General features: G+C 39.3%; 4 protein-coding genes across 8 annotated transcripts; 2 read left to right on the forward strand and 2 right to left on the reverse strand.

The window, feature by feature from the left end:
- Positions 1 to 3: 3 nt before the first annotated feature.
- LOC118450199 (uncharacterized) lies at positions 4 to 21,009 on the reverse strand. 3 transcript variants are annotated; one of them, XM_035885736.2, is made up of 7 exons: positions 9,591 to 10,181; positions 6,568 to 6,730; positions 2,204 to 2,409; positions 1,955 to 2,090; positions 1,743 to 1,882; positions 1,354 to 1,618; positions 4 to 1,229 (listed from the first exon to the last, which is right to left on the reverse strand). In XM_035885736.2, the coding sequence occupies exons 2-7, from the start codon at positions 6,581 to 6,583 to the stop codon at positions 1,159 to 1,161; spliced, it is 834 nt and encodes a 277-aa protein (XP_035741629.1). In that variant the 5' UTR covers positions 6,584 to 6,730; positions 9,591 to 10,181; the 3' UTR covers positions 4 to 1,158. The 3 variants fall into 3 exon arrangements, with proteins under 3 accessions (XP_035741629.1, XP_085511660.1, XP_035741628.1); XM_085655534.1 differs by lacking the exons at positions 6,568 to 6,730; positions 9,591 to 10,181 and adding an exon at positions 20,861 to 21,009; XM_035885735.2 differs by lacking the exon at positions 6,568 to 6,730.
- On the forward strand, positions 17,497 to 20,575 carry LOC118450198 (uncharacterized). 2 transcript variants are annotated; one of them, XM_035885734.2, is made up of 7 exons: positions 17,498 to 18,144; positions 18,925 to 18,980; positions 19,096 to 19,301; positions 19,424 to 19,559; positions 19,637 to 19,770; positions 19,920 to 20,187; positions 20,283 to 20,575. In XM_035885734.2, the coding sequence occupies exons 3-7, from the start codon at positions 19,113 to 19,115 to the stop codon at positions 20,351 to 20,353; spliced, it is 798 nt and encodes a 265-aa protein (XP_035741627.1). In that variant the 5' UTR covers positions 17,498 to 18,144; positions 18,925 to 18,980; positions 19,096 to 19,112; the 3' UTR covers positions 20,354 to 20,575. The 2 variants fall into 2 exon arrangements, with proteins under 2 accessions (XP_035741626.1, XP_035741627.1); XM_035885733.2 differs by lacking the exon at positions 18,925 to 18,980 and having other exon boundaries at positions 17,497 to 18,144.
- Positions 21,010 to 22,167: 1,158 nt separating the features above from the next.
- Positions 22,168 to 25,713, forward strand: Exo84 (exocyst complex component Exo84). 2 transcript variants are annotated; one of them, XM_085655528.1, is made up of 9 exons: positions 22,168 to 22,475; positions 22,762 to 22,888; positions 23,091 to 23,446; positions 23,548 to 23,850; positions 23,919 to 24,063; positions 24,181 to 24,693; positions 24,773 to 24,903; positions 25,012 to 25,431; positions 25,507 to 25,713. In XM_085655528.1, the coding sequence occupies exons 2-9, from the start codon at positions 22,834 to 22,836 to the stop codon at positions 25,711 to 25,713; spliced, it is 2,130 nt and encodes a 709-aa protein (XP_085511654.1). In that variant the 5' UTR covers positions 22,168 to 22,475; positions 22,762 to 22,833. The 2 variants fall into 2 exon arrangements, with proteins under 2 accessions (XP_085511654.1, XP_035741587.2); XM_035885694.2 differs by lacking the exon at positions 22,168 to 22,475 and having other exon boundaries at positions 22,549 to 22,888.
- Positions 25,606 to 27,337, reverse strand: LOC118450202 (sperm-associated antigen 7 homolog). Its single transcript, XM_035885746.2, has 5 exons — positions 27,126 to 27,337; positions 26,967 to 27,034; positions 26,807 to 26,895; positions 26,398 to 26,735; positions 25,606 to 26,321 (listed from the first exon to the last, which is right to left on the reverse strand). The coding sequence occupies exons 1-5, from the start codon at positions 27,202 to 27,204 to the stop codon at positions 26,206 to 26,208; spliced, it is 690 nt and encodes a 229-aa protein (XP_035741639.1). The 5' UTR covers positions 27,205 to 27,337; the 3' UTR covers positions 25,606 to 26,205.
- Between the last annotated feature and the right edge of the window lie 278 nt (positions 27,338 to 27,615).

Below are 27,615 nucleotides of genomic sequence, written 5' to 3' on the forward strand. Positions count from 1 at the left end.
TTGTTTTCCTTTCTTCTTCCTTTTCTTTCTTTTCCTTTCTCTTTTTTTCTTTTTGTGTTTTCTCTTTCTTCGCCTTTGAATTTCTTTATTTTCATACTTTGTACCGTAAGAAATTATAATACCAGCTTGGACTCTCGATGATGGACTTGTCAAGTTGACCGCCCAACGATTGAGTTAAAAATCGATTATATCCCAAGGCCGATTATAAAATTTTTATGATAGTTCATAAGTATGATTATAATCGTGCAACGCATTGCAATTTAATGGCATGCTTGGCGATTGATATACGGAAAAGTGTTAAATCGTAAGTAAGAAATTTAGTCGTAAATATAATAATCAACGCTAATATGTTTATACGTGTAAATGGGAAAAGGATCTATTTACATGCATATGTACGATAAAGATGGTATCCCCTAAAACTGGAAATTCTATCGATCGTTCGTTGATCTATTTGATTAAATCCTATGATTAAATGATTCATTCGATAAGGTCCATTTCGGACAATCGCTTTTACATTTCATTCAAATCATTTTAATTAATCTTTTCGACGTTCGAGATATCGATCAAGCGCGATCAAGTTGAATGAGAAATCGATTGCGAATAAGTAGTTGCATAGATTTGTTCCATAGATATGTATGGTGATAATTCGTTCGTTCGTTCGTTCGTTCGTTCGTTCGTTCGTTCGTTCGTTCGTACGCCAATCTAATTTATTTTCCTTTTTGTTTTTCCCCGAATATCAAAATTACCAATGATTAACGAGTTTTTACATGGAATTGAAAATAATATCATCGCCGTACGACACGCATCCCGATCGATGCCGGTAAAAGCGCGTATTATCAAGTGAAAATACAAAAATGAAAAAAAGAGGATCGAAGAGATAGAGAGACTATCCGTTGAAAATCATTTATCAATAAAATCTCCTAGTTCATTGTAAAAATATCGAGCATATCGATCATCCACGATCGGTCTCGCTCGTCGGAATTCTTTAATATGCGCACGCGTATGCACTTGAATTAATTAAAAGCGACACTTTATGCGACCCTAGGCTTCGCTAAGTGGAATGATAAAAAAATATAAACAAGGTAGATAATTTGATAGATTATTTTACGCCGATTAGCGTCATTAGGAGCGACAAAGGAGGAGGAGAGTCCTTTGACCTTACCGGAATATAAGTAATCCTAGGGTTAGCAGCGACAGAGATGATGCTATGGATTTGACGGTTCCACTCGCTGAAAAACAACAACAATATCGAATAAAAATATCCGTTTATGTAATTAGACATTTGTACTTTGTTTGATCGATTCTCGTTTTATTGGTGAGAATGAAAACGTAAATAATATTTATCGGATATACCCAAAATGTGTTCCGCGTGTGTGTGGCCTTGCGCTCTTGTCTCCCTACTCTCCATTACCGGAATCTTTAGGGGCCTTTCACCCTCTATACTGAGCTCGTTCGATTTCCAATATACGGTCGCTATCGTCGCCAGGCATTTGATCTTCATGTCACCCTTCTTGAAGTGTTTCGTACGCAGACGAAACTCCAGACCAAGTACGGCGGTCTCTAGACCCTCGCGGTCTACCTCCGTGATATGAGGTCCTCTTAGGTATTGTGGATCGACCTGATCGACAAAGGAACATGCACGCGCGCCTTCTCTCTCTCTCTCTCTCTCTCTCTCTCTCTCTCCCTCTCTCTCTCTCTCCCTCTCTCTCTCTCGCCGATTTTATATGTTTTAATTTACTTACGGGCTCGCCATTTATGAACCAACTGAGCATAGCGGCTGGTTTCGATTTGGCCGACGTGCAGTTGAATCGCACGACGTCCGACACTTGATAACGACGCCTGCCAGGTCTACCCGTGATAACAGGCCCGTTCTCGGGTAGGGCTGAGAATGAAAAAAGTCATCCATTAACAATAATACGTCGCACGTATCCTGAAAACGTTCGGTCGCACTTACCGACTACCATCATATCGGAATGATCGGATACAGTCTGAAAGGAAGGTGCCTCCGCCGAAACCTCGCACCTGTATCTTCCAGAACTCATTAGATTTACGGAGTAAAGAACGACCGATCTTTCGGTAGAGTTATGAATCTAAATGAAAGAAAGAAAAATAATAGATGAGAGAAAAAAGTGTGTGTGTGTGTGTATTATACCTATACCTATATCGTATAGGTTTGCAAGAAAAATCGTTAAATGGTCCTTACGTCGACGGTAACGCCGGGAAGTGGAAAAACCAATACAGGTGGCATATCCCTGGGTACGTATCGATAAAATTCGTTGCCATCCTTGTACCACTTAACCGAGTAGAGTATCTCGCCGTCCAGGCTAAAGCTACACTCGAGACGTATGTTCTGTCCCCGTACAACGTATTGCGGTATAACAAGCTCCAGCATCCTGAGCGCTTCTACTTCTAAAACAAATGCAAATGCGACGTATGTATTGATGTAATCGTGCGAATAAGCATACACAGTCCTTTCATAAATTCCGAAGACAACGCGACGATTAATATCCTGATTTGACATTAATCATAATTTTCAATCATTAATTTACGTTTTAATCCAATTCCAATTACTATAAATCGCGATAACTACTTCATGGGTTATTTCGTTCAAACATACACGTAAGCATAAACGTTTAACGTAAAGAAGAAGTCGGTAAGGTATTGAAGAGCCGATATTCGAAATGGAATCATCTTCGAATTAATTCCTATGGTTGCAGAGAACCGAGACAGAGATAAAGATAGGATTGACATCGTCGACCTAATTAATGGGGGTATATTAAACGATCCGCGAAACGACATTACGAAAGGACTCGCTGTTCCCCTTGTTCATCGAAAACTCGATGAAGATTGTATGCGTGCGTGCGTGCGTGCGTGCGTGCGTGAGTGAGTGCGTGCGTGCAACCAAGCCAGAAACGAGATCGAAAGAGCAGAAACGATCTTCCCGTGGCCTCTCCTTGTCCTATCGCTTTTTCGCCAGAGGCGCGTGTACAACGTTGAACTGACTCACGAAATGATCCACCCCCCTGTGTCGTTCAATATGCATGAGTTATCATTCCCAACGCGCTAAGAATGAATCATACCTATATCCGTATCCTCGATATACGTATGTATGTATATCGCACTCGTTACACCCCTTCGTTCATTCATCTATCCTTTCTCCCAATTTTTTTTTCAAACCTCTTTCTTTTTCCATTATTTCATATATTTCGATACCTTATGCCATCCTATTTTCTTTCTATCTAAAAGCACTCTGAGTTTAGTAAAAATACGATAAATTCCTAAATACCGATCTCATTTGGCAAATCCCATTTATGATTGACTCTTATAACGATCGTTTTCTTCTTTTTTTCCTTTTTTGTTTTCTTTTTGTTTTGTTTTGTTTTGTTTTCTTTTTTTGTTTTTTTTTTCAACAAAATAAATTCGCCAAAGAGCTAAAGAGAATAGAGGCAATGGCGTCGGAATAGAAAAAAGGGCCCGCGACTAACGAACGGTTAATAGGTATGAGTTATCGTCACCGGGCTATGAGGTCACCGGAAAACAATGCCATTTTTCCACCGTTTCGTTCTTATTTGAAAAACGCATTAATCAACGCGTCCGGAAACGGACGTTAACGTTGATGTCGTCGGTTAATTGCCCGTCAAGGATCGGTGATCTAAACTCGTGATATTTTCGAGGATAGGTATGTTTTAGTCGTTAGCATTCCCGAAAGTACATTTTTCAAAAGGCTCGCTCCTCCTTAAACAATATTTACTCGTTCATTTCTCTTACGGAATGAATGAGAAAAAGTCAACGAGGTGTGGTATTATACCCGTGATAGGTGGGTACGTAATGCATTCGTAAAAGTAAATTTTTATCCAGCTCATTAAATGGCCGTGATCGCGCGTGCCTAATTTACAAAAAGCCGGACCATTTTCGTGCGGCAATAATGCACGCTTATAACGCGTTCTCGTGCGGCTCTTAGATCGTGACTCAGAAAGGGAGGCGTTATAAAAAAACTTGTCGTACACGATCACGAAAGAGCGAGGGCGACTATCGATCTCTCTACCTTAAGGCGAAACATCGAGTCGGCAGGCTCCGTCGAGAGAGAGAGAGAGGGAGAGAGAGAGAGAGAGAGAGAGAGAGAGAGAAAGAGAGCATAAAATTCGAAAATAGTTTGTGTAAACTCGATCGAGCGGACTTCCTGGATAGGAATTTCCGTCGTCGCGGAAATAAAAAAAGGGAGAAGGAGATGGGTAAACGAGCGACGTAAAACAGCACAAAATTCGAGCTACTCGTAAAAGAAGGATACCGATAAAGGATAGCAAAGAGACAAAGTTTTGGGTTACGTTCGGTCTGAAGGATGGATAAAGAGAAAACGAGAAAGAGAGATGGTGGGAGAAAAAGAATCGCAGGCATCTAGTCGCACTAGCAGCCCTTGTTGTCTCGATGGTCGCTTAATTTCGTTTTGGTATTACTTTACAGAGTAATCGTATACCGGTCGAATAGCGAAGCCAAGCATCTGCGAGTCTCATCGGCTGACTCCTCCTTGTCTGCGTTCAGCGAGAGAGGCGAGAGGGCAAGCGGTGTCGCGTGTCGCTCGCGCGAGGGTCGTAGTAGGGTCGCAGGAGGGTCGCGACACCGTCATCATCCGAAGAAAGAAAGGGTCTAGCTTTTTTCTTTCTCTCTCTCTCTCTCTCTCTCTCTCTCTCTCTCTCTCTCTCTCTCTCTCTTTCCATGTCGAGCGCGCAAAAACGAGAAACTTTAACGACGTAATAACGACGTACGGCTTCGTTCCTCTTACCACTCTTATAGGATACGGATCTAGCATACAAAATAAAATAAAAGCAGTTTTCCTTTATCTTTACCTCAGGAGATCAGATTCGAGAGCGAGAGCGAGAGCGAGAGCGAGAGCGAGAGCGAGAGCGAGAGCGAGAGCGAGAGCGAGAGAGAGAGAGAGAGAGAGAGAGAGAGAGAGAGAGAGAGAGAGAGCAATCGTCGAGAGGTAAATATTCTTGGAGGGACAGCGATTTGCGTATGCATATATTCACGCGAATGTCTCTCGCGTATGTACGTAGAAAGGAAAGAAATGAAATATAGAGCACGCGTAACCGGCAAGACCATCGTAAATCATGCCAAAAGCAAATATATCGTAGGCATTCGCGTGCCTTTCTATTAAAAGATTCACGATCGCGGAGAAAGTTTCGAAAGGAAGGAAAAAACATCGTCCTTGGGGAATAAATAAATAAAGGAAAAAAGGGGGAAAGACTTTTTCCTTCCACCCGATTTTTTTCTTATATTTTTGCGAAATAGATTATCCCACGAATGTGGTAAATTTCGGCTCGCTTTTATTAGGTAGGTATCGTCGCGTAGGTAGATAGTATTATCGCGGTCTACGAATACGAATAATATTCGACGATCATCCTAGGATTTGTCATTTTGATCGTCGATCAACGGCGATCTGTCGTATCACAGAAAGGATAACGAAAGAAGGAAAGAAGATGATGGACTGTTCCATTCGTAAAACTAGAAAATCTAATCGAACGGGATTTAACGGAATCGGATTGGACCAGGTAACTAAATATTTTTTCATATTTATATCGATAAATACAGATATCGATATCCGTAGTTACTTTATACCGCACGTCGTGTATACCGTGCGTCGTGTAAATATTGGATTTTCGCATTAGTCGCATCCGGTACGTCCTATTTCGATCGCTTCGAAGCGACGCCGATCGCTCGCGATATAGGCACGCATGATAGATATAATATAATGAAGAGGTGCGCTAAACTAGAAGAGGGATTGACGATAAAGTTTTGGAAAGGCCAGGTCGCGGAGAATTAGAAACTCATAGTTAGCCTCGATACTTACTCGATAATAGCCGGAGCGTAGAAAAGAGAAGAAAAGGATGGGCTCGAGCGCCACTAATCGATATATTCTCGATAATTTATTTTTTTCTCGAACTTACCTTACAATACAAGAATAAAATGATTCGACGTCCTTTAGACGTTTCTTTCCGATTCCTTCGCAAGTCTGAAGAGTTTTTACGAACGACGTGGCTAACGAGACGAAAAGAAGGAGAATGAAAATTATCGTCGCTCGGACGAGAAGAAACGTTGCAGCTAAGCAACACTTCTATACACGCACACGTACACATACATATATATATCTGTCGAAAGAAACAAAATAGAAACAAAATGAGGCAAGTATACACTTTGCGAACCATCACCGGAAATCGATACTCGCGGAAGGATTCGAACGAGCGAACGAACCGATGAGATCGAATACGGCCACATACAAATACAGGATAATGGAATAGTGAGTTTGATTTTTTTATTCCTCTCTTTCTCTTTCTCTTTATCTTTCTCTCTCTCTCTCTCTTTCTTTCTATATGTGTGTGTGTGTGTGTGTGTGTGTGTGTGTGTATCTATTTATCTGTCTGTCTATTTCCGTTGGCGCGTATACTAATCCGACGGAGACGACAACAGCAAAGGAAAAAGTATCGTTTTAAACGCCGATTGATGGAGATGAAACGAAGAGATGGTAGAAATATAGGAAAGCGACAGGAACATAGTCGAGCAATGTCATACTTGCGTGCACCCGCATTCATGGTATCGTCATTCCCCGACAATAGCCAAATTGCCGGATACGTCGCATCCGCGAAAGCGATCGTCCAAAGCCCGAAATTTCCGCTTTCTCTCGTTCATCGTGACGTTACGTCCTTCGAGATTTCTCCCAATGTCCTCGCAAAGTCTATAATACATTATATGAATATTATTGCATTTTATTAGTCGCGTCAAAGTATCTCGTTTAACGAACGACGATCTCGTACGACAAAAACCGTCGCGTAGGAAAGGAAAGGAAACGAGGCTATCGATGCGTTATCGCTCTTCGCCTAGAATTTTTCATGCTAATAAGCGGCATGGCGACCAACCGAACGCATCGAAGAAACTAACATTTTATCGGACGGAACATTTAGTCAGCCGATCAGAACGGCAGTAACCATACGAACGTTGAAAAATCCCACGACGAAAATCTTATCCCTTTTTTCTCTCATTTTCTTCTTCCTTTGTCCATTCACAACGAACGAGTCTGTGATAACGAATCGCCCAAATGGTTTTTGCCTTTGAAACTTATCCTTAATCGATTCGATTCCATAGAGAGAAACGTGATTATCCATTGAAGAACTAATATGTTCTTGAAAGAACATTTTCATTTTTTACTTGCTTCGAGAAAAGACGAGTGTACCTGGTATGCGGTTACCGCGTGCTCTCCAAGTTCGCCGCCACCGCCACCGCCCTCGGCACGATCTAACGACGCGCGTCTCTAAGCTCTCGCGGTGCACCGCGTTACTGTTCCATTTCAGTTTTCATTTCAGCTTCTCTCGAGACGCAACCAGCCCTTTAGCGTTTATTTGATAAACACGCAAAGAGTCGCTCGACTCGTATCTCTTGCCAACAGACTCGTCTAAAATATAAAAGACGCTATCCAGTCCGTCTGCTGTCGGTTGCATCGGAAAACAAACATTACGAAATTATAACGCGTGCGCCTAGGCATCGTCAATTTTCTGCCTGGTTTACGTCTGCGGAGAACTTGATACCACCTCATCTTTCTGTACCCTTTTTCCTCCACCGGTATCGTCAGAACGAAGAAACGAACGATAAACTAACGTACATATTTATGCATGTGTGTGTGTGTGTGTGTATATATATATATATATATATATATATATATGTACATACACATATATACGTATCTGTTGCAACCCATACGTAAAAGCGTATATTTGAAGCAGACGCACGCGATAAAGTTATTTTTTTCCAACGTCATGGTACACCACGTGCACTTGAAACGTACAGCAGATGGTCCGATGACCCTGCCTTCGACCGGACACACACGGACGACGAAGAGGATGCCTTCCTGCTTTTTAATCAGTTCCATTTAAAATCTTTTTCGATTTTTAAAATGCACGGGAAATCCAATTAATTTGTCTCGAGTTAAGTGTAACGATTTAGAAGGATCTTAAAACGGTCGTTATTAATTCGCTCCAACGTCATCGTAATATAATAAAGGTACTATTCGAAAAGCGCGCTCTTAAGACAGAAACGGTGTAAAGATGGATATAGGCAATGCTCGAGGCTACGCGAGTCGCATCGAAATTCAAGGATTAGACTGTGCGATCGAAGGGACGATGCGAACGTGCGCATACAGTCGTAAAGCCATAATGTTCTTTGGAATATTAATCAAGATAATAGCGATGCTATACCTTATACTCTAATATGTACGTAAGTGGATATAAATACGTTTTAATATTTTACACGATTATCTAAGATCAAGGGGCATACGACGAGGCGTAAACGACTATAAGACCGTAGGACTAAATGGAATAGAGAAAACTTATGTTTTTCTATGTGTTCTGGGAACGCGGTGTGTCCTTTATGTATAAGAGAGACGCACGCGAAACGACCAAATTTCGCTAGGCATTGTGAGTCGCGAGTCTCACGGGAAAGAGGCAAGACCGCTCCGTTCATTTTAATTCATTTCCATTATTGAAATGTTCAACTAGAGTTTGTGCCTCTATCCTGTCGCGTCTATTGTCTATTATTATTGTAGCGAATATAGGAATCAACATGAGAGAAACCCCTCTATACGCTCTCGATTCTTCTCCATATCGTTATCAAAAATTTTTCTTCGCGAACGATATCACCACCGATTCGCAGACATTTTTACCATTTCTTTCAAACATCCTGATAGATAATTCTCAAGTTTAAGACTTTTTATTTCAAAGCATTATTTTTTTCATCGCCTTTATCTGCGAGATATAATTTCCTCTTTGGACGATACTCGCTTGAAACTTTGGGGATAGTTTTGGTATGTCAAAGGAAGGACTAACGATGACCAGAGCCAATAAAGAAAGAAATAGCAAGAGGAGCGAGTGAGTGAGTGAGTGAGTGAGATAGATAGATAGATAGATAGAGAGACAGAGAGAGAGAGAGAGAGAGAGAGAGAGAGAGAGAGAGAGAGAGAGAGAGAGAGAGAGCAAGCAATTATTTTCGTTACGCACCGCATCTGTCGCAGACAGAATTCTTCAGCTCTCTAAATTTCATGAGTCAATTAATGCGCGCGCGTTCTCGCACATAGCCTACCTACGTATCTAGAAACGTGTATATAATTGGAGATAATCGATTTTTTAAAATAAAAGGCGGCAAAATATTTGCATACCTATCTCGATCGAGTGAAAGATTAAAAAAAAATATACTAATGGAGAATCGTAAATTGGATGGAACGACAATGACGACGTAAAGTCCGAGTTTATCTAAAACGCGCAGCAGAATTCGAAAAGGCGTCACCGTTGTCGTCGTTTCTCGAAGATTTGTTTCGAGACCATGGAAAGTGGTGATGGAGGAGAATCCTCGATATCGCCGAGTCACATCTACCGTCGAAGGCGCGCTCGACAAAGAACCGATTGAGAGACGAAGCAAGAATGTTGGCGGCGCGGCGAGCGTGACGGGAACGATATTAGATAGGCTAGGCTGTCATAGGCAAGGTTGAACGCTGCTAGACGAGGACAAACGAAAAATTAGGGATTAGGGCGAGGCGAATTGTGACTTACCCTCGGTGCCAAGAGCAAAGAGCAGTAAGAGAAGAATAGGTCCGAGTTTGCGAAGCCAATCCATGCTGGTGGTAACGACGAAAACGGCGATGACGAGAAGGAAAAACCGTCCAAGTTACTTCTGCTTCGAGGACGTCGCGACGTCGCCCGAAGGAGGAGACGCGCGCCAGCGCGACGCTATCCCTGCTTCGGCCCTGGCACGGCCCTGGCACGGCTCTAGTCAGGTCGTACGTTGCCCTTTGACATCCACCGCGATAACGGGAGCGGCGGTCATCGAGAGCTCCTTCCTCTCTCTCTCACTCTCTCTCTCTCTCTCTCTCTCTCTCTCTCTCTCTCTCTCTCTCTGTACCTTTATCTTGGGCGCGCGCGCGCGCGCGCCACGCACCTATACGTTCTACCGCCAAAATGTTCTCCTTGACCTCTGACAAGGAACGACACCGTGAGTACGATACGTGCTATAACGTGTGACAGCCACGATGATCGTGCGTACTAGGACACGCGTCGCGCGGAAATACCGGTCGCCAAGAAGGCCTTTGCCTCGAGAACCGCGCGCTGCCTCCGACGCCAACGCCACCGACAACGACGACGACGCTGTCGCCACTGCCATCGCTGCTGCCGCCGCCGTCGTCGCCGCCGCCGCCGTCGCCGCCACCACCACCACCGCCACCACCACCGCCACCACCACCGTCACTGCCGAAGACTCAAATTGTCGAACTTACTCGCTTTCCTCCCTTGTTGCGTTTTAGATATGCCAATTTGAAATTTTGCTTCTTCTATTTCGTTTTACCGTTTGTGCTACAAGTTTTTCTGGATACAATGCTTCTTTCATTAACTAGTTCTTTCTCTTCCAAATCTTGTGAACGCAGTTGCCCGAACATTGAATCAAATTCTCTTTTCGCTCAAATGTTTGAAATTTCTTATTATCGAGTATTCAAATTGGCTAGTCCAATTGAAATGACGGAGAGATAAAATCAAAAGTTCATATCGACATTTCGAATACGGCTATGGCTACGAATACGTACATAAGTAGGTGGCTCCATAGTTTACGACCACGCCTATCGTCGAGCTCCATATTTCGCTTTTTATCCGATATTCTATTTCGTTGTAGCTTTTAAGCTCTTACGTATAGGATGTACGGGGCATTTTGTACAATGTAACTGTTCCAATTTATCGGATCTCGTTCTAGTTTTCTGGCGTGAGCAAATACCTGTCCATGTATGAGGCACACTTATTCTCTCATCGACACGTATCCGACACTATCCATGTTCTTATATTAGGCTCACTGGAATCATCGTCGGTGGAAGAAAATGACGACCTTCGCCAGTACTATATGTATATCCTTTATGAATATTACGAAAATGCAACTATATATATGGTAGGACATGTATGTCTAGGTTGAACGTAATTGTTGGCATACCTTTAACTTGAGCTATGAGATAGGTGGCAGGAGAAAGCGTGAAACGCACGAGAGGAAGGGAATACTGTGCCTTCGTGCAAAAGTTAAGAACAAAAGAATGACTGCACCGACGGCTGAGCTAATGAGAAATAATCGAGTTAATCCGAGTTATTTTAAACGGAAAAGTTGCACTCGAAAGGATGCGGCTCGAATGAGATGAGTTGGGTCGACGAAATTAACGGGTCGAATTAGCTTTTAACTCGTCGAGGAAAACGCGTAGACCTTGTGTACCGCTTGATAGGAAAAAGCGTATTTAAGAGTGCGCATGTTACGTATCTACGTATGTGTACAAATATAATAATAAACGTACAAACACGTAAAACGTACGTACGTGCACGCGAAGAAAGTATTTCTACGTCGCTCTATGAGATAGTTTCTGGGTACGCGCTTTTCTACTTATGCACGCGTTTCTACGTACGCATGCGTATCTCATCACTGGTGTTATTTAACGGCGAAAGCTTTGCTCTCACATTATGTTTGTGCATATATATATATATATATATATATATATATGTGTGTATATATATAAGACGAACGAATCGTACGTTTAATAGATTAGCGCGTATCGGTAACTGGATTGTACATACTTTCTTAGTATAAAAAAAAAATATATATATATATATATTTATTGCTAAATTCGATAATTCGCGATAGTAGGTACTTATTTTAAGATTTGAAACGTTTCGAATTAACGAGGGAACAGTAGCTTCGTTTAGGGTTCTTACCAAGCACTTTAAAGAACCTTTCAGCGCGGGGCTATAGTTTATACGTCTATTGCCCGTATATATGCGCAAGTCGATTGAACGAGTCTCTTGTAGCGCTTTTATTTCCTGCCCTCGTTTAGCTCGCGCATCTCGTAGAACCCGCATTTCGTACAATTACCCAAAAGGTCCATTCGTTCCATTTAAAAGATTGAAATTTTACGAAAACTTGTTCGACCGTACGAGAAGAGCCTAGTAAATGCCTGGTAACGTTGAACTTTGCAAAGTTACGAGCTTTATCCAGGTCCGTCCAATTGGTGCGTTGAAAAATAGAAATTTTAAATTCGATTCGTGATAATCGTTTGGCGATTTGTAACGATTCGACTTTTATTTACGCTACGCTATAATAATCGCGCAGTAGCCCTGCATTCTTCGTGAAACGATGCGATAGTGCGAGGGAAACTTTTTGAAAAAAAGTTCCGCTCACGTTGTAGGGAGAAGAAAGAAAGAGGCGAGGGCGGGCAATTAGTTGGACGCTAGCATCTGCCATTTCGAATTCGTCGTGTCCCTGACCCTCGTGACTGCGTGCGTGCATGCTTGGTTGCGTGCGTGCAAGTCGCGAGCCAGAGACAGAATCTACGAGAGCTAGCAGCTGTCCAATTTTGATGATAGACCAGACCCGAGTCGACGATGGGTTACGTCGAATGCGTGGAAACTACTTAGATTTGCTGCGTAAGAACTATAAGGGGCTCGATTAGCGTCATTCAGGATTTCGTATATATCTCATCGACGAAACACGGACAAACTGCTAGGTCGTACGTTAGGACATATCACGTTTGTCTTTTTTCGAACGAACATCCTTCGTTAAGCGTATCCTTCCTTTCGTCGAAAGGACGAATTTTATTTTTTTTCTTTCCAATGCCGCGGAAACAGAAATTTGATTATATATACCGATGACCCGAAGTATTACATCGATATCGTTTAATCATTTTCGAGATTGATCAAATTATCGGAGATTTTTATCCAAGATAAAATAAAGAAAACGTATCGTTAAAATGCGACAATAAATTCTGAAAGAAAATCATCGATCGATAAGTTGAAGAATTTTGTCCTATGACGATTTATTGTCAGTTTTGTAATTATCGCTGAAAGAAATGTAAAAGTGGACGATCTATGAGTGAAAAATCGCAACAAGTTCGCAAGGTTACATGTTATCATCTTTGACGCTTTCCGGAATCGCAAATACTTTATGCAAATCATCTCGAGCTATGTACTTACTTGGGCGAGAAGCGCTTCTTCTCCTCTCCCTATCGTGTCTATCTATTCGTTTCCCCTACTTTTCTCGCTGCGTCTCATAGTTTTACTTTTGCATTTCTCGCTTTTACGGGCTTTACTTTTCCTCGAGATGACCCACTTTGTGTCTTCCCAACGGAAAATGCACAGAGTCTTCGCCCCATCTCTCTCTCTCTCTCTCTCTCTCTCTCTCTCTCCTCGCTCTTTTTTTTTTCTTTCCGTACCGGATCCTCTTTATTTTACTTCTACATTTTTTGCGTCAACTTTTGTTATCGTCCTTTGTTCGAATATTGTTAGAAAAAAGAAAGATTACCTACTCAAAGTTTCGTTCCGTTCGTTAAAGTCGCACGGCCAACGAAGAAACCGCTATAGGTGATTGTGTTCTTTGTAACTGAAGGGTTTCGCGATGAGGCACAATAAAATAATTTATTTCAAATGCAATATTAATGGAGCATGTATAGTATGTCGGTTGTTACTTGTCGCTTACGAAATGCTTATGGTAATTCTTACGGAAAATCACACGCGCGTTATCTACCAGGAAAATATATTGGTAGATACTTATTAATTACTTTAGGCAGAGAGCTCTTTTAACCCAGGAAGAAAATCGCAGGCGTTGCAAGACGTGTCGTTTTTTTCTTATGTTTCGCTTGGCAAACAAACAAGTTAATATTTGTCCCACTTCGTGTGCATTGTTTTCGACTTTTAACTTTTAAAAAAGACAAAGTTTGGAGAAAAATTTGGAAAAAAAGGTGTATTACCAGAGCGGTGATAAAGGTACGATGCGCGCAATCGATGAACATTTTTTTCGTCCACCTCTCATTCCATTAAATACGGGCCGTTTCATCGAAAATGGTTTGATGTCATTGCATCTCTTATATACGCGAAAACCGCACATTTTATGTGCCAGTTTCATGCTCGCATAAGCATCTGTAATATTCCTCGAGTATCTACTTACGCAACACGACCACTCATACTTATCCAAGTATGATACGTATACGAGTGCAGTGTGTGTCTAAGTCTACTATAGATTATAGCTATGGGAACCTGTACGCGTGTATACATCAACGGACGTATCAAATTTAAACGGTACCAAAAGTCATCCTCCATTTTTATTCCAAAGTGATTTTTCAAGCTAATCATCTCGATTAAATGAAGTTCTTTTGCCATCTTGATTGCCATCTATTACCCTTTGAAATGATCATTTTAATTTTCGATTCGATTGAAAATACTAACAGATTTGAAATCGATCGATTCGACGCGTTGAATCGAAAAAGTTAAACGTTATTATTTTAAGATTTTATCGTTATAGATTTCAAGATTAGAATGAGAAAGCGACGTTTGTGTTCTCTAATCATTTTTTAAAACGATCAAGATAACGAAGCTATTATCGGATAGTTTGATATATCTAATAATATATCTAACCGTCTATCGTTCGAATTTTAAGCCATCGAAAAATATACATATTCGATAGAATAAGAGGGTTGTGCACCTGTAACGCTCGCCATCGTACGATGTCATACGATGATATTCACTCGGGAGACTCGAGCTACGAGTATATATCTAAGTAAGTACATCTTCGAACGGAGGAGCCGAATTGATAAAAACGACTCTAGGGAGAAGGGTGGAGACGTAGGAGACGACTTGGTAATATTTTTAAAAACTGTACAATGTGCTCTCGAGTATATATATAGGTAGGTATTTATGCGCGTGACAGTTTAACGTTGACTTCCTCGAACGAAGATAAAATGTACCTATATATAGGTTGTATCCCTTTATCGAAATTATGACGATTAATTTGTTCCTTTATCTCGATACATTTGAAAATCATCTAAACTTTTTATAAGCCGTCTTCCTTTAAAGAATGTCTGCACGAATGTCTGTAAAAATTTATCGAAGAAACGTTTAGAATATTTTCTCGTTATCGGGGACGCAGAAGAAAATTTAACGATACGCGCGTACGAAAAGACGAAGTCGAAAGAAATATTAGCCTAGGGAGCAAACGAGAGGGCGAATATCGATTTTCGGTCGCGCTAATAAATAAGCGCATGCGTCTTGTACTACGCTTCTACCTGGTGCTCAAAGAATTCCGACCCTGCAAGATCCTTTAAATTCCTTTTTCGAATATTCTCATCTAACAAGATCAATTTAATTTGCCAATTACACGATTTATGTATGTAGGTGCTTTTGCAGATATCTCCATTATACAGAAATATATATATATATACATATATGTGTATATATATATATATATATATATATATACACATACACGCACGCATACACGCACGCATACACGCACGCATACACATGTACGTACATAGGAATCTACTCCTGTATATGGTATTTTCACTCGAGGCTAACAGATTCGGCACGATTGTAACGCGTTTAAGGATTGATTTCAATCGCTATTCGATATCATCTTTGTTAAATAGAACGGATCGAATTCATGAAGTCTCGCTTTATTAACAATACTCTTCGCTCGTTTCTATTTGCTATAATTGCAGGTAATCGTATATGTAAATATTTGAGAGATAGAAAAACATCGAGTCGATTGATCGAACGATATCTATATGTTTTTAAGCATAAAGTATTATCGATTTTTTCGAAAAGCGATATATACGATCGTATTATATGCGCGAAATCGCGAATACGTGTTCGGACGTCAAAGGGAGAGGGTTTGTAAGACTGCTGCCTTCAGGGGATGAAATTCATCCTGACGCGTGCAACTGGTACCCCAATTACTCGACGGGGATCGTTAGTCGATCTACCTCTCTCTTTCGCACAAGCGCTCCACTGCCTCCCTATCTCCTTCTAACCCTCGGCCTTGTCCGTTGATTTCTCCTTACGATGAACAGGAAAAGGTCGCTTTTCGATGGAATAGTCGATTCAATCGTTTTTTATCGCCGTAACTGAAATGCCTTTTGCCTTTGAAATAAGAGCGATTGTCCTTAAATTCGTAACAACTTTAAATTTACTTATTGGATACTATCAACATCATTCTCGTTTGCCTGAAATTTCAATTTGATCCTTTCTTCTATCTTAAACATTGTATTATTCCATTAGAATCAAGAACGTAGGGCAATCGAGTTACAAATTTTATTAAGACAATAGATATTAAGAAAAAATTCATAAGGTTACAGGTAACTGTGATAACTATAATATAGATCTGCGTGTCTTTTTCATTTTATCGAGACGATGGTAAGCTGTACGTAGGTAACTAATTTATTCGCTTACTGCATTTTTATATACGCGTATTAGGAGATCTTTATGTTTGTGAAATTTGAAACATTTAAAGAGCGCGAAAATACCTGTATAACTTTTAGGAAATGGATAATAATACATGAAGTAGGCTCAATAACGAGTTCATCATCATTTTTGCAACAAGTGGATGTACCGGATACGTATATAGGCAGATAGGTACCTGCACACATGTCTATCTACATATATAGATAAGCGAACGTCACCGAAAAGCCATTCTACATATTATACATTCGACCGATATTTCGAGCTACATAGGAAACCTAAAAGTGACAATAATGGTCTGGATTTGCGACTCGTCAAATTCAATTCTAGTATTTACCGTTATGAAATAACGACTGACCACATAATTATCATCCCCTTTTATCGATAATCTTAATTTTCATCGGCATCTTGCTATATCCTTTGAATCTCAATAAATATTGAAATGTCTAATAGTAATACTTCAACGTAGTCGTCATTTAATCGGCGAATTTTTCATATATAAGGCGATCGCCTTATAATATGCTTATGTACGATCATGGGATAATTATTTGAATGTAATAATAAATCGGAGAATCAAAATAAAGCTATTTATGGATATTGAGTTAAAATCAACACATGATAGTCGCTCGATTGACTTGCGTGTAAATACAAGCAAAAGAAAGCCTATATTCGAGTAAACCTAGAGTTACATATGTATTTATATAGAAAGGTACGCGCGATATAGGAAAGCCCATTCTCACCCTAGTGATAGGAGGGAGGAGGAGAGAGGATAAGAGAGAGAGAGAGAGAGAGAAGATTTTGCAGCGATCATCGACTTGGAGAACGGCGCAGTCGCCTAGGAACGAACTAAAAGCCGACTCGCTCACTCCCACTCCTCTTTACTTCTCTCTTTCTCCTGATGTTGTGGTCTCACTTCTTCCCTCTCTCTCTTTCTCTATCCCCGGGAGCTTCTCCACCCTCGCGAAGTGTCGCTAGCTCCGTGAACCATCGTCAACTACCACCGGTAGCGACGGCGGCGGTGATAGCGGTGGAGGTGGAGGCGGTGGCGGACGCAGCGATAGCACCGGCAGCAGCAGCAGCAGCAGCAGCAGCACCAACAGCAGCACCAGCAGCAGCAGCAGCACCACCACCACCACCACCACCACCACCACCACCACCACCACCACCACCACCACCACCACCACCACCACCACCACCACCACCACCACTACCACTACTATCACTACCACACACCATCAACATCACTATCACCATCACCGTCACCACCACCAATAAGCGGCAGCAGTAGTCGTCGCGTGTCCCGCTTTACCACCTCCTCTTCTATTTAGCGGCCGCTCCGCCGATGCCGCAGTACCGACTGCTTTCCGCGGAAGGTGGAAACCCGTGTAACGCAACTATACATATATAGATTTTCAATTAGTCAAGTGAGCCGACCAGTAAGGAAGAAAATTATGTGCCATCCCGAAGAAAGAAGTTACACTTAAAGGCTTTATCGTCTTTCATCGACGATCCTCCATGTTATACAAGTTCAAGAGAAGGAAAGGATCGATCCGCTACAAGGAAAAGAACGCAGACGAGAAGGTGGACGAGGACGAGGAAAAACGCGCGCGTTAATGTCCTCTAAAAGAATAGGAGAACGGGAGAAAAGGAAAGGCCACGTTGGAACCATGAAAAGAATAAGGGTATCGTGAGAGATAGTTGTTCTCTTCCCTATTTCGTGGAAAAGTCCATGATCGGTTCAACGCCGCGCCGTCCTGGAGAAGGAGAAGCATTCGCGAGAGGATGCTGCGCTACGTGGACTCGTTTCGTACGACCCTACCCTCGAGACTCATTCTTCTCTCCCTATTACATATTTATTCAGGTTCGTTTGCACGTTCGTTTGCACGTTCGTTTTCTCAAACTACATAGAACAATCGATCGTTCATCATAAAAGCACCCTTCTTCCTTTAGATTGTTATATGAATCTTTGTATATACATGTTTTCGAACGATGGACGATCATGTCGTCCTTTCGAATCGAATCAAATCGAATCGAATCGAATCGAATCGAATATATAATTTGCATACATAGTCTCATACATAGTCTCTGTTTCTGATTTTGAATGAATAACGTTGAAAATTCTCTCTTCAAGATTGCACATATCTGCATACATATAAAAGCTTCGCACTATTAACATTCAAGTATCGTCACGAATGAAAAAATACGATACTCAAAATACGGTGCTGCAGAAATTTATTATTTCCCATGTCATTTTTCTATCTGTCATTTACGATACGAGAGAACGACATATGAAAAGTATTACAGATAATGCCATTTAAAGAATATTGAAATTAAAAGTTTTAAGTTCGGTGCATTTTGACAAGCGGTTTTCAGCGATGGTACACCATTTTATATAATACGAAACTATACGAAACTACTTTCGAAGATGATATCATCTTAACTGCTTAGGAACATTTTAATTGACTTGAATTTCGATAAACCTTGCCTTGCCTTGCCTTTCCTTGCCTTGCCTTGTTCATTTGACCTCATCGTTTATTTGGCCCACTTAAATAAAACGATCCATATCTTAGTTCAATACATCGATCAAAACAATGTTATTGACCGTTCAATGTAATTTCGTTAGTTAATAATATGATCTTAGAGAAATAGGGGAAGATTGCGAGAGGGTGTTAAAGAGAAAGCAGGAGTGCATTGGTCGTAAGTACTTACGTATATAATATTTAATATGCACGCACAGATAGCTTACGTGCTATCTGTTCATATGCTATCTCGTTGAACGGTTAAAATTTTTCATCGGGCACGTTCGTTACAGATATAACGGCCCTTCGCATGACGACCCTACAAATACCGCAACACGTCGTGTTCAACGAAACGATTCGTATGCAGTGCAACTTTAGCCTGGACAACGAGCTGCTGTATTCGGTGAAATGGTACAAAGATGGTCATGAGTTTTATCGATACGTTCCGAAGGACGAGCCGACGGTACAAATTTTTCCCGTCGCTGGCGTAAACGTGAACGTGCGTTACTACGATTGACATCATTAAACGTTAGGCGATAAAGTCGAGCGGGGAGCATCGAGACCCGTACGGCTAATCGCGGATTCGCGAGCGAGCATTAAGCTCACCTTGTCGGCTTTCAGACGCATCATTCCACGGAAAGATCCGTCGTCTTGAATAACGTGGATCTCTCCAGTTCCGGGAGGTATCGATGCGAGGTGTCGGCCGAAGCGCCAGCTTTTCAAACCGTTTCCGATCATGCCGACATGACGGTAGTCGGTGAGTTTACTTCTACCAAAGGCGGATTACCTTCCTTCCTGTTCCTTTTAATTTTATCTCGTATTCTGTCCATTTAGTCCTACCGAACGAAGGCCCTTTAATATCGGGTGGTCGATCGAGATATCAGGTCGGCGACGTCGTTCGTCTTAATTGTACATCTGCGCCCTCGAAGCCAGCTGCCCTATTGACGTGGTTCATTAATGGCGAATCCGTAAGTGTCAAACTTTTCCAAAACCGTTCGTCCATTTCACTCATTCGTTCGTTCATTCATTCGTTCATTCATTCTCATCAATTCGAAGAGCGAGCTTTTCAATAACAAAAGAATATCGAACATCAAATGTACGCAGTTCGCATTCGCAGGCCGACGCGCAATACTTGAAAGGTCCGCATATTACTGCTGTCGACGCGAGAGGATTGGAAACGGCGGTTTTAGGTTTGGAATTTCGAGTTGCCAGTAAACACTTTAAAAGAGGCGACATGAAGCTGAAATGCTTGGCAACGATAGCCGCTGTCTATCTTCAAAGTAACGAGGAGAGCGTTGAAGGGGACGAGCGAATTTTGAAAGCTCCAGTAATGGAGAGCCGCGAAACCAGAGCACAGAGTCATATTCGCAATGACTTGATCAATGGTAATAAACAAAATGCTCCTTGTTCGCAAGAGATATATTGTTATTTTTGATAAGCATTAAGTAAGAAAGCGTTAAAGGTCTGACATATGTTTTAGGATGTTCAGCCGAAGCCTCGTTGAAATGGAAAATGCTCCTCTTAAGCGTAGGAATCGTTTTTATGCGATAATAAGTCGTCGCCGATCCATGTCGCTGCCGTCAACGCGCGAAGGAGTCGGAAAAAGATTATATAATAACATAAACGACTAAGTCAAGATACATGTGTCATTCCATCGTATCTATCGTATTCAATCTTTAATCCCCGCACATACCCAATGTATCTATTAATATCATTACATATACGACGAGTACTTATCTCTCTTCTCCGTGCGCGCTTCATCGATAAGTAAAAGTAAGTATTGTACCTACGTACTACGTATTACGTAGTATACTATTAGGTACGTGACGTACCTACGTTTTAGGCTCTAAATGTATTTACATGCACGCGCGTGAACAATGATAAAAGAAAAAGAAAAAAAAAAGGAAAAAAAAAAAAGAGAAAAAGAAATGACATTCAAGAAAGAAAATCTACAATATATTATTATCGTTCGACATATCTAACGTAAAAGTAATCCGTCTTTTCGTACGGCTATTAAACGATTGTCCGAACTGAATCGTCGAAACTGTAGGTACTTACTTCAATAATACTCTTTTTCTTGTAATACTTTCACTTCTCCCATGAATCTTACTCCTTTTGGTTCGTTGATGGTGCGATGCACAAAACAGAATAAAAAAAGAAAAGCAACAGCATAAGGTGCGCTAGCATCGAGATCAGTCCTTTCATTTCTCTCGAGTAAGAAATACATGGAAATGTCAATCAACAAGATGATACAACAAAGTTAGATTGACTGAAATTCATCTTAATGATTCATTCGAAAAGCGTACTACGTGTATCGTACGATCGGTTAGCATCTATCTTTCATAATATTTTCTATGCGTATCATGGATATACATATCATTCATTTCTCATTCTGACAATTAAAAGAAAAATATTGTACTTACATAACACTTTATATGTAATGTAAGTGCATGATATGTACGTGAGTATGTAATGGGTGATAGCAGAAATATGATATTTGTGTGATGTTGTATTGTTTGTTAAAATAAAATAGAAGCGAAATTGTAGGTCGATTCCGATGTTACGTCGAATATGAAATGTTCTTGCAATATTATCTTTCTAAGATTTGGGAAAGTAAAATTCTTGTTTAAGACTCATCACGATATATTCACGATGATCTTCGCGGTTTCGTTAGAAAAGATAGTAGTGGAATCGATCTACGATATTGCGTATCGAACAAACTCTGCTTCCTTCTCGTACGAAGCAGCTCGTTAATGTCCCTATATATGTCTTACTCTATAAGTCTTTACGTGCTTGTAAATATGTAAATAATTTTCATCGTTATTAAAAATTATTCATTATTATAATACTTGTGCTGTGCACCTATAGTTTCAATAACATTTGTCCATTCGTATTGGCAGTGCGTATGTTAGTTGAAAAATCACACAACAGGAGATACATATTTGCACGTTCGAAATAACGATTTCAAGAATTTACTCGAAGAACGCATGATCTAGAAAAGAAAGAAGTAATAATATTGGTGTTATCATCGATTTTTCATTTAGTACTATCTTTATGTCATTTCAATTTCGTACAATGACAGAGCACAAACGATCGTTCACTTTTATGCCTTTTAGTTAATCGTGCAAAGAGAAAAAGGAATATCTTTTATCAATGGATTCGATTTTTTATGCCGTTATATTTCGTCGTAAGCGCCATCTATGACGCTTCACAGGAATATCTCGACTACGCTAATCTTTTTCATTGTTTAGTCTTCCAAGTGTTTTCATTATGAAGCAAAAAAGAGAAAGGATAGGAATTAACAAGTGACTTATTTTTTTTTTTATTTCATAATAAATACTTGTCAAGTAATAGAAAAGATTTAGTGAAACTGTCGATATCTTAAAAACAGGATGCTGTTGCATACGATACTGTTCCTCTTACCATATTGGTTACGTTAATAATACATAGTTTATCTATGAATATATAAGATTTATAATTGGCATAAAAATACTTTTATATTATTATTCAGCTACGCATATAACTCTATTTAGTTCTCTTCTTTTAAATACTTTTCTTTCAATGTACGTTATGGAAGCTTTCATTTATGAGATTCTAGATAAGTATCAGTAAATATGAAAAGAAAAAGAAGAAAACAAATAAATGAGAAAGGAATTGGATTAATGTTTACAAAGTAATGAAATAAATAAAAATATTTTTAATTTCATTATAGTCAACGCTCTCTCTCATCTTTCATATTTACATGAAACATTCATCCAAGTACACCGACACCTATAAACGCGCGCCTGCGCCCATCCATATATGCACATCATTGTATGAAAAACGTCAGATGTCAGATTTAACAAAGTTCGATAGGTTAGAAGATTGCACATACCACTAGCGAGCATCGACATCATTAAGAGAGAGAGAGAGAGAGAGCCATGAATTGTGTAAATAAAATAAACTCACTTTGTTTCTAGTGTATTAGAGTACAACAATATAATTACTGCTACTTACTATCGGTGACATAAACTAATAACGTGCAAAATACGATGGCAGAAAATTTACCAAAAGTTTTTGCAGCAGAAGATTTCAATGCGGAAAAATGTGAGGAATTTTGTATATAAACATTTTTACTGTACCTTTATTCATCTTAACCTTGATTAAGTTTTATTTATATCGACAAAGATATTATCTCATATCGAAGGATACATTATGTCGTTCTAAAGAAAATAAGTGTCTATTTTGTTTTTATCATCTTATTCAATAGCATGTTCGACAAAAACGTCATTAAACAATGTCTTTTCAGTCGTCAAGGATCTCAGTGCGCAATGCGTTGGTGCGGATGAACTACGACAGCAACGTGCCAAAATTCAAGAACTTGCGAATAATACATCTGCTTTGTTGAAGCGCAATGTCTATCAAAATTATATGCAATTTATAGAAACAGCTAAAGAAATTTCTCATTTGGAAAGTGAAATGTACCAGTTGTCGCAACTGTTAAGCGAGCAGCGTTCTTTATTAAGTACACTTGGCACTAGCAGAACTACTGGCCTTATGTTTGAAGATTTATCCCAATTAGACAATAATAACGATAATATTACCAAGGAGCAAGAGCAAAAACAAAAGCTGATTCAACTACTTGAAAATGTTGAAGGTGCCATGGTTAGTTGTTAATTTATTTAATAAAAAAATGAATTTAGTAATACAAAAAAAAAAAAAAAAAAAAAAAAAAATGAATATAGTAATATTTTGCCTCGCCACAGAATTTGGCAGAAATTGCTGGTCGTGTTTGCTTGCACGAAGGTTCTCTCCTAGAATTGGATCCAGTCGATGGGATGCCATTGAAAAGAATTCATGCTTATTTATTCAACGACGTATTAATGATAGCCTCTTGGTTAGCTAACGGCGGCAGAAGAGGTCCACCCAGATACAAGATGCAAGCTGTCTATAATTTGCAAAGTTTAGCTGTCGTCAATATTAGAGATTTGGGTACGGTGAAGTTGGCATTTAAACTTCTTGCATTTCCGGATACCAGGGTGTTTCAGTGTGCAACCGCAACAAGTAAAGTTAGTGTAATAAAAGAGCCATGCTTATAGAATATACAGAATGATTTGACGGATATTATATATTGCAGAAGGAATGGTTGGACAAATGCGAACAAGCAAAGAGAGCCAAGCTGGCGCAAGAGAATGGAAATAATGATGGGGATAAGAATAAACTTTCTAAGGAAAAAGAAACGATACCGTCGCGCTCCATGTCTTTGGAATCGAATACATTAGGTTAGTTTTTATTATCTTGCAAGTGACAACAACTGGGAAATTTGTCCTCGACCATCTTTCTACATTTATTTATTTTATTAAGAAATATCCAATAATCTTTTATCTGCGAATTTGTAGGTATAGAAGATGAAGAGGAATCGGAATATCACGAGCCACCGCCCGAATGGGTATTAGAAGTGGCAGAGGATTTGGACTCTTGCATAGCACAACGCCACTTTGAAGATGCTTATAGTCTTTTAGAAAGAGCTAGGACATATTTGAAAGATATGACAATGACGCCTCTCCTGTTGGAAATTCAAACGAAGGTTAATGAGAGAGGACGTGCTTTAATCGATGTTCTAATAAAAGAACTTGAATTGAGTTCAGAGTCAAAATCATTGCAAGGCGGTGGTTTAAGAAGCGCACGACGTATAGTTAAACTTTTAATACAATTAAATCGAAGCGCTCAAGGATGTAAATTGTATCTAAGATTATGCAGTGCTATGCTGAAGGCACGAGTTAAAAGGGTAAAGAGAGAAGGTGCCACTGTGCCTTACATACGACAGCTTAGTGCGATTGCTTTCAGTAATATAGCAGAAATGGCAAAAGAATTTTTGAAACTCTTTCCCCAGTCTACAAATTGTACTTCCGGTAAGAGAGTTGTAACATATTGTCACTCGATATAAGAATTATATTCTTCTTTATTGATTTTCCTTTTCCTATGTCACAGGCTTAGTGGTGTGGTGCAGTCAAGAGATAAAATACTTGACGTCGCACTTGACCAATTTACTTTTCATCCCGCAAGTATCATTAAGCGTTTTAGCCGAATGCATTCTAGCTGTTAGAAGTCACTGTGACCAGGTGAATCATGAACAAATCTTATTAATATCTTATAATAATGCGTATTCGTGGATTTTCTTAGAAAATTGTCAGAATACGTTAATTTTATTATCTTGTACAATATTATAGCTAACGCAACTAGGTATGGATTTTCGTTATCAATTGGATGGTCAACTCAGATCCCCATTGTCTAAAGTTATACAAGATACTAGTGAAAATTACATCGATACCGTTACAAAGGGCCAAGCTGCAGAGGATACATGGAGTCCGACGAATCTTCAAAGTAGTCCAAATCTTCAAAATTTGTTATTGGAATTGGATAATCTTGGTATCACCGTACCAAAGGGTTATTTGACAAATGACTTTTGGATCGCATTAACCAATAATACATTAGCATTTTCCAAATTATACGTTAGTTTTCTCGAGGATTGTCTAAGTATCGCGACCCCGGAACTTATGCAAACGATCGATACTGCTCTTTTATCATTGATACGAACGCAAGTACAACATTTGATAACATCTCTTAACAATCCAAAATTAAAACAAGAGGTAATTGGTGACACTCGTAAAATCTATGCACGGATCTTTATTACCTTATAATTACTTTATTATTCGATATTTCAGAAACGAATGATACAGGATAACGCGGCTTATGTCAGAGATGTAGTAATCAATAGAAGTTTGGAATTATACAAAAGTGTAACAAGTCGGAAGTTTACCAAACTTTTAGTACTCAAAGAACAAATTGTGCTTGAACAAATTTCTCCGATGAAGCCTAAAGCTGCACCCAGGACTTCGGTACCTAAATACTCATCCACTGAATACATTTAAATAACACGACATGATTGAAAGCATAATCAATTAATGCCATGGCAAAACCTATTTTCATACAACTCAGACAGACTGTATAATACTGTATATATACATACACACACACACACACACACACACACACACACATTTATACATGTGTATATATGTATACATAAATCGCATTCTAAGCATAAAAATTAAATATATTCAAATTTAGAGAATACACGTAGCACTGCCTATTCATATCTAATATATGGACAGTTATTTATGGAAAATATTTTGTGTAAATTAATAATCCTCTATACCAATGATGATAAAAAAAAAAAAAAAAAAAAAAAAAAAAAAAAAAAAAAAAAGTATGCATTTCATCTAAATTTTAATCCGACAAACCTTTACATATTATGGTCTCTGTGATAACCAAACATCAATCAAATATTTACAGCAGAAATAAAAGAAGATAGTTAAAATGATGTAAATTTGAAAGAATATAATTATAACTACTTTACGCTTTCACTTCTTTTTATCGTTAGTCGCAGTATTATTTGTTTCTAATTTTCTTCTCTTTGCACGTATGTCTGCTAACGTTTGTTCTATACTACGTTGATCCTTTTTATTCTCGCTAGGTACTAAAACAAAAAAGTAATACATTATCGTATAGGTGAACATATCAACATGAGACGACACCGTCGAGATGCTACTTACCACAACCATAACTGCTATTAGCTTCTGTTTTTCTAGCAGCTTCAAGGGCTGCTTCCTTTCCAATTATATGCTGATATTTATCCTTATAATAACTATTCGGAACAAAATTCTCTTTTCGTTTTTTCGAATTTAATGCCTCTTCTTCCTCTTTTGCTTGTCTTTGTCTTTCCTCTTGTATCCTTTTTGCTACTTCTTCGTTCCATTCTTCACCTTTTCGAAGAGTATTCAATTGATCTTCCGAAGGAGCATGTTCCCTCTTGAAGATCATAATGTAACGGTCAATACCTTCTTCTCCAAACGAATATGCCCAAACATTTGCAACTTCGGCAACATCGTGTCTAATAAAGTCGGATATGAGATCAATTAAAATATAAAGATGTATTTGTTTCAATGCTATTTGTTTATATACATTATACTTCTATGAATCTGATCCATTGCAGGAAATTTATACTCTTTTGCTGTGTCATCTTGAAGAAACTTATTCATTTTCTCTTCTACCTATAAATTAAATAACTTCAATATAATAGAATTATAAGTAATTGGTGTTAGGTTAATTAATTGTTTTTAACCTTCTTTCTAAAGACCTTCAATCTTTCGGATTCTGCTTTTTGATGCTTTTGATATTCCTCTTGTTGTTCTGCGTAATACGAAATGATTAAATATGACACACACAAATCACTTTGTCACAACATGCAAAGCAAAAGGTTAGGTTACATTTTTCAACTGACTTTTCATTAATGCCTTTTGTCTGTTGCTCACTGCAGGTGGCTTTTCCATAGAGTTCAGAATAGATCCTAACAAATCCATCGTTCATAGAGACCTTAGATTATTTCTTACTTGAATAAATAACTAAACAATGAAAATTAGAAATTCTTCTTTACGCTAACGCAACTGAACACCAAACAAAAAATAAGCACCTCGTTTCGTGTCCGTCGTTCATGCTTCTATAATATCTATCTAAGAACATAGGTGCGCTGGTATCGTGAGAAATCCATTTTTTGCGGCATCGTACAAATTCGTTAGTTAAGTAATTTTATTATTTTAATCGTCAATGTCCATTTATATAGATCTTTATGATCTAAAAATGATAAATTCTATTAATGTCTAACGTATCGAACGTTTCGTTGCTACAGCTTCGATCTATATTGTAAAATTCGTAAATTTATAATACGCCATTACTTGCACAGCCCAGTTATGATATTATTATCATTATTATTG

This window comes from Vespa mandarinia, chromosome 3 (assembly GCF_050613455.1).
Source record: "Vespa mandarinia isolate Hongniang chromosome 3, ASM5061345v1, whole genome shotgun sequence".
Taxonomy (NCBI): Eukaryota; Metazoa; Arthropoda; class Insecta; order Hymenoptera; family Vespidae; genus Vespa; species Vespa mandarinia.

What these genes read in the sequence shown, in the direction of transcription:
- LOC118450198 (XM_035885733.2), top strand. Translation starts at nt 18,066, where the DNA reads ATGCTGCGCTACGTGGACTCGTTTCGTACGACCCTACCCTCGAGACTC. An exon ending in TCGCTGGCGTAAACGTGAAC is followed by an intron (nt 19,302 to 19,423) that starts GTGCGTTACTAC and finishes GTCGGCTTTCAG; the next exon opens with ACGCATCATTCCACGGAAAG. An exon ending in TGCCGACATGACGGTAGTCG is followed by an intron (nt 19,560 to 19,636) that starts GTGAGTTTACTT and finishes CTGTCCATTTAG; the next exon opens with TCCTACCGAACGAAGGCCCT.
- Exo84 (XM_085655528.1), top strand. Translation starts at nt 22,834, where the DNA reads ATGGCAGAAAATTTACCAAAAGTTTTTGCAGCAGAAGATTTCAATGCG. An exon ending in GTGCAACCGCAACAAGTAAA is followed by an intron (nt 23,851 to 23,918) that starts GTTAGTGTAATA and finishes TATATATTGCAG; the next exon opens with AAGGAATGGTTGGACAAATG. An exon ending in TTAGAAGTCACTGTGACCAG is followed by an intron (nt 24,904 to 25,011) that starts GTGAATCATGAA and finishes ACAATATTATAG; the next exon opens with CTAACGCAACTAGGTATGGA.
- LOC118450202 (XM_035885746.2), bottom strand. Translation starts at nt 27,204, where the DNA reads ATGGATTTGTTAGGATCTATTCTGAACTCTATGGAAAAGCCACCTGCA. An exon ending in CAGATTCATAGAAGTATAAT is followed by an intron (nt 26,736 to 26,806) that starts GTATATAAACAA and finishes CGACTTTATTAG; the next exon opens with ACACGATGTTGCCGAAGTTG. An exon ending in TAATAGCAGTTATGGTTGTG is followed by an intron (nt 26,322 to 26,397) that starts GTAAGTAGCATC and finishes TTTTTGTTTTAG; the next exon opens with TACCTAGCGAGAATAAAAAG.
- LOC118450199 (XM_035885735.2), bottom strand. Translation starts at nt 9,654, where the DNA reads ATGGATTGGCTTCGCAAACTCGGACCTATTCTTCTCTTACTGCTCTTT. An exon ending in TTCCCGGCGTTACCGTCGAC is followed by an intron (nt 2,091 to 2,203) that starts GTAAGGACCATT and finishes TCTTTCATTTAG; the next exon opens with ATTCATAACTCTACCGAAAG. An exon ending in TTCCGATATGATGGTAGTCG is followed by an intron (nt 1,883 to 1,954) that starts GTAAGTGCGACC and finishes TTTCATTCTCAG; the next exon opens with CCCTACCCGAGAACGGGCCT.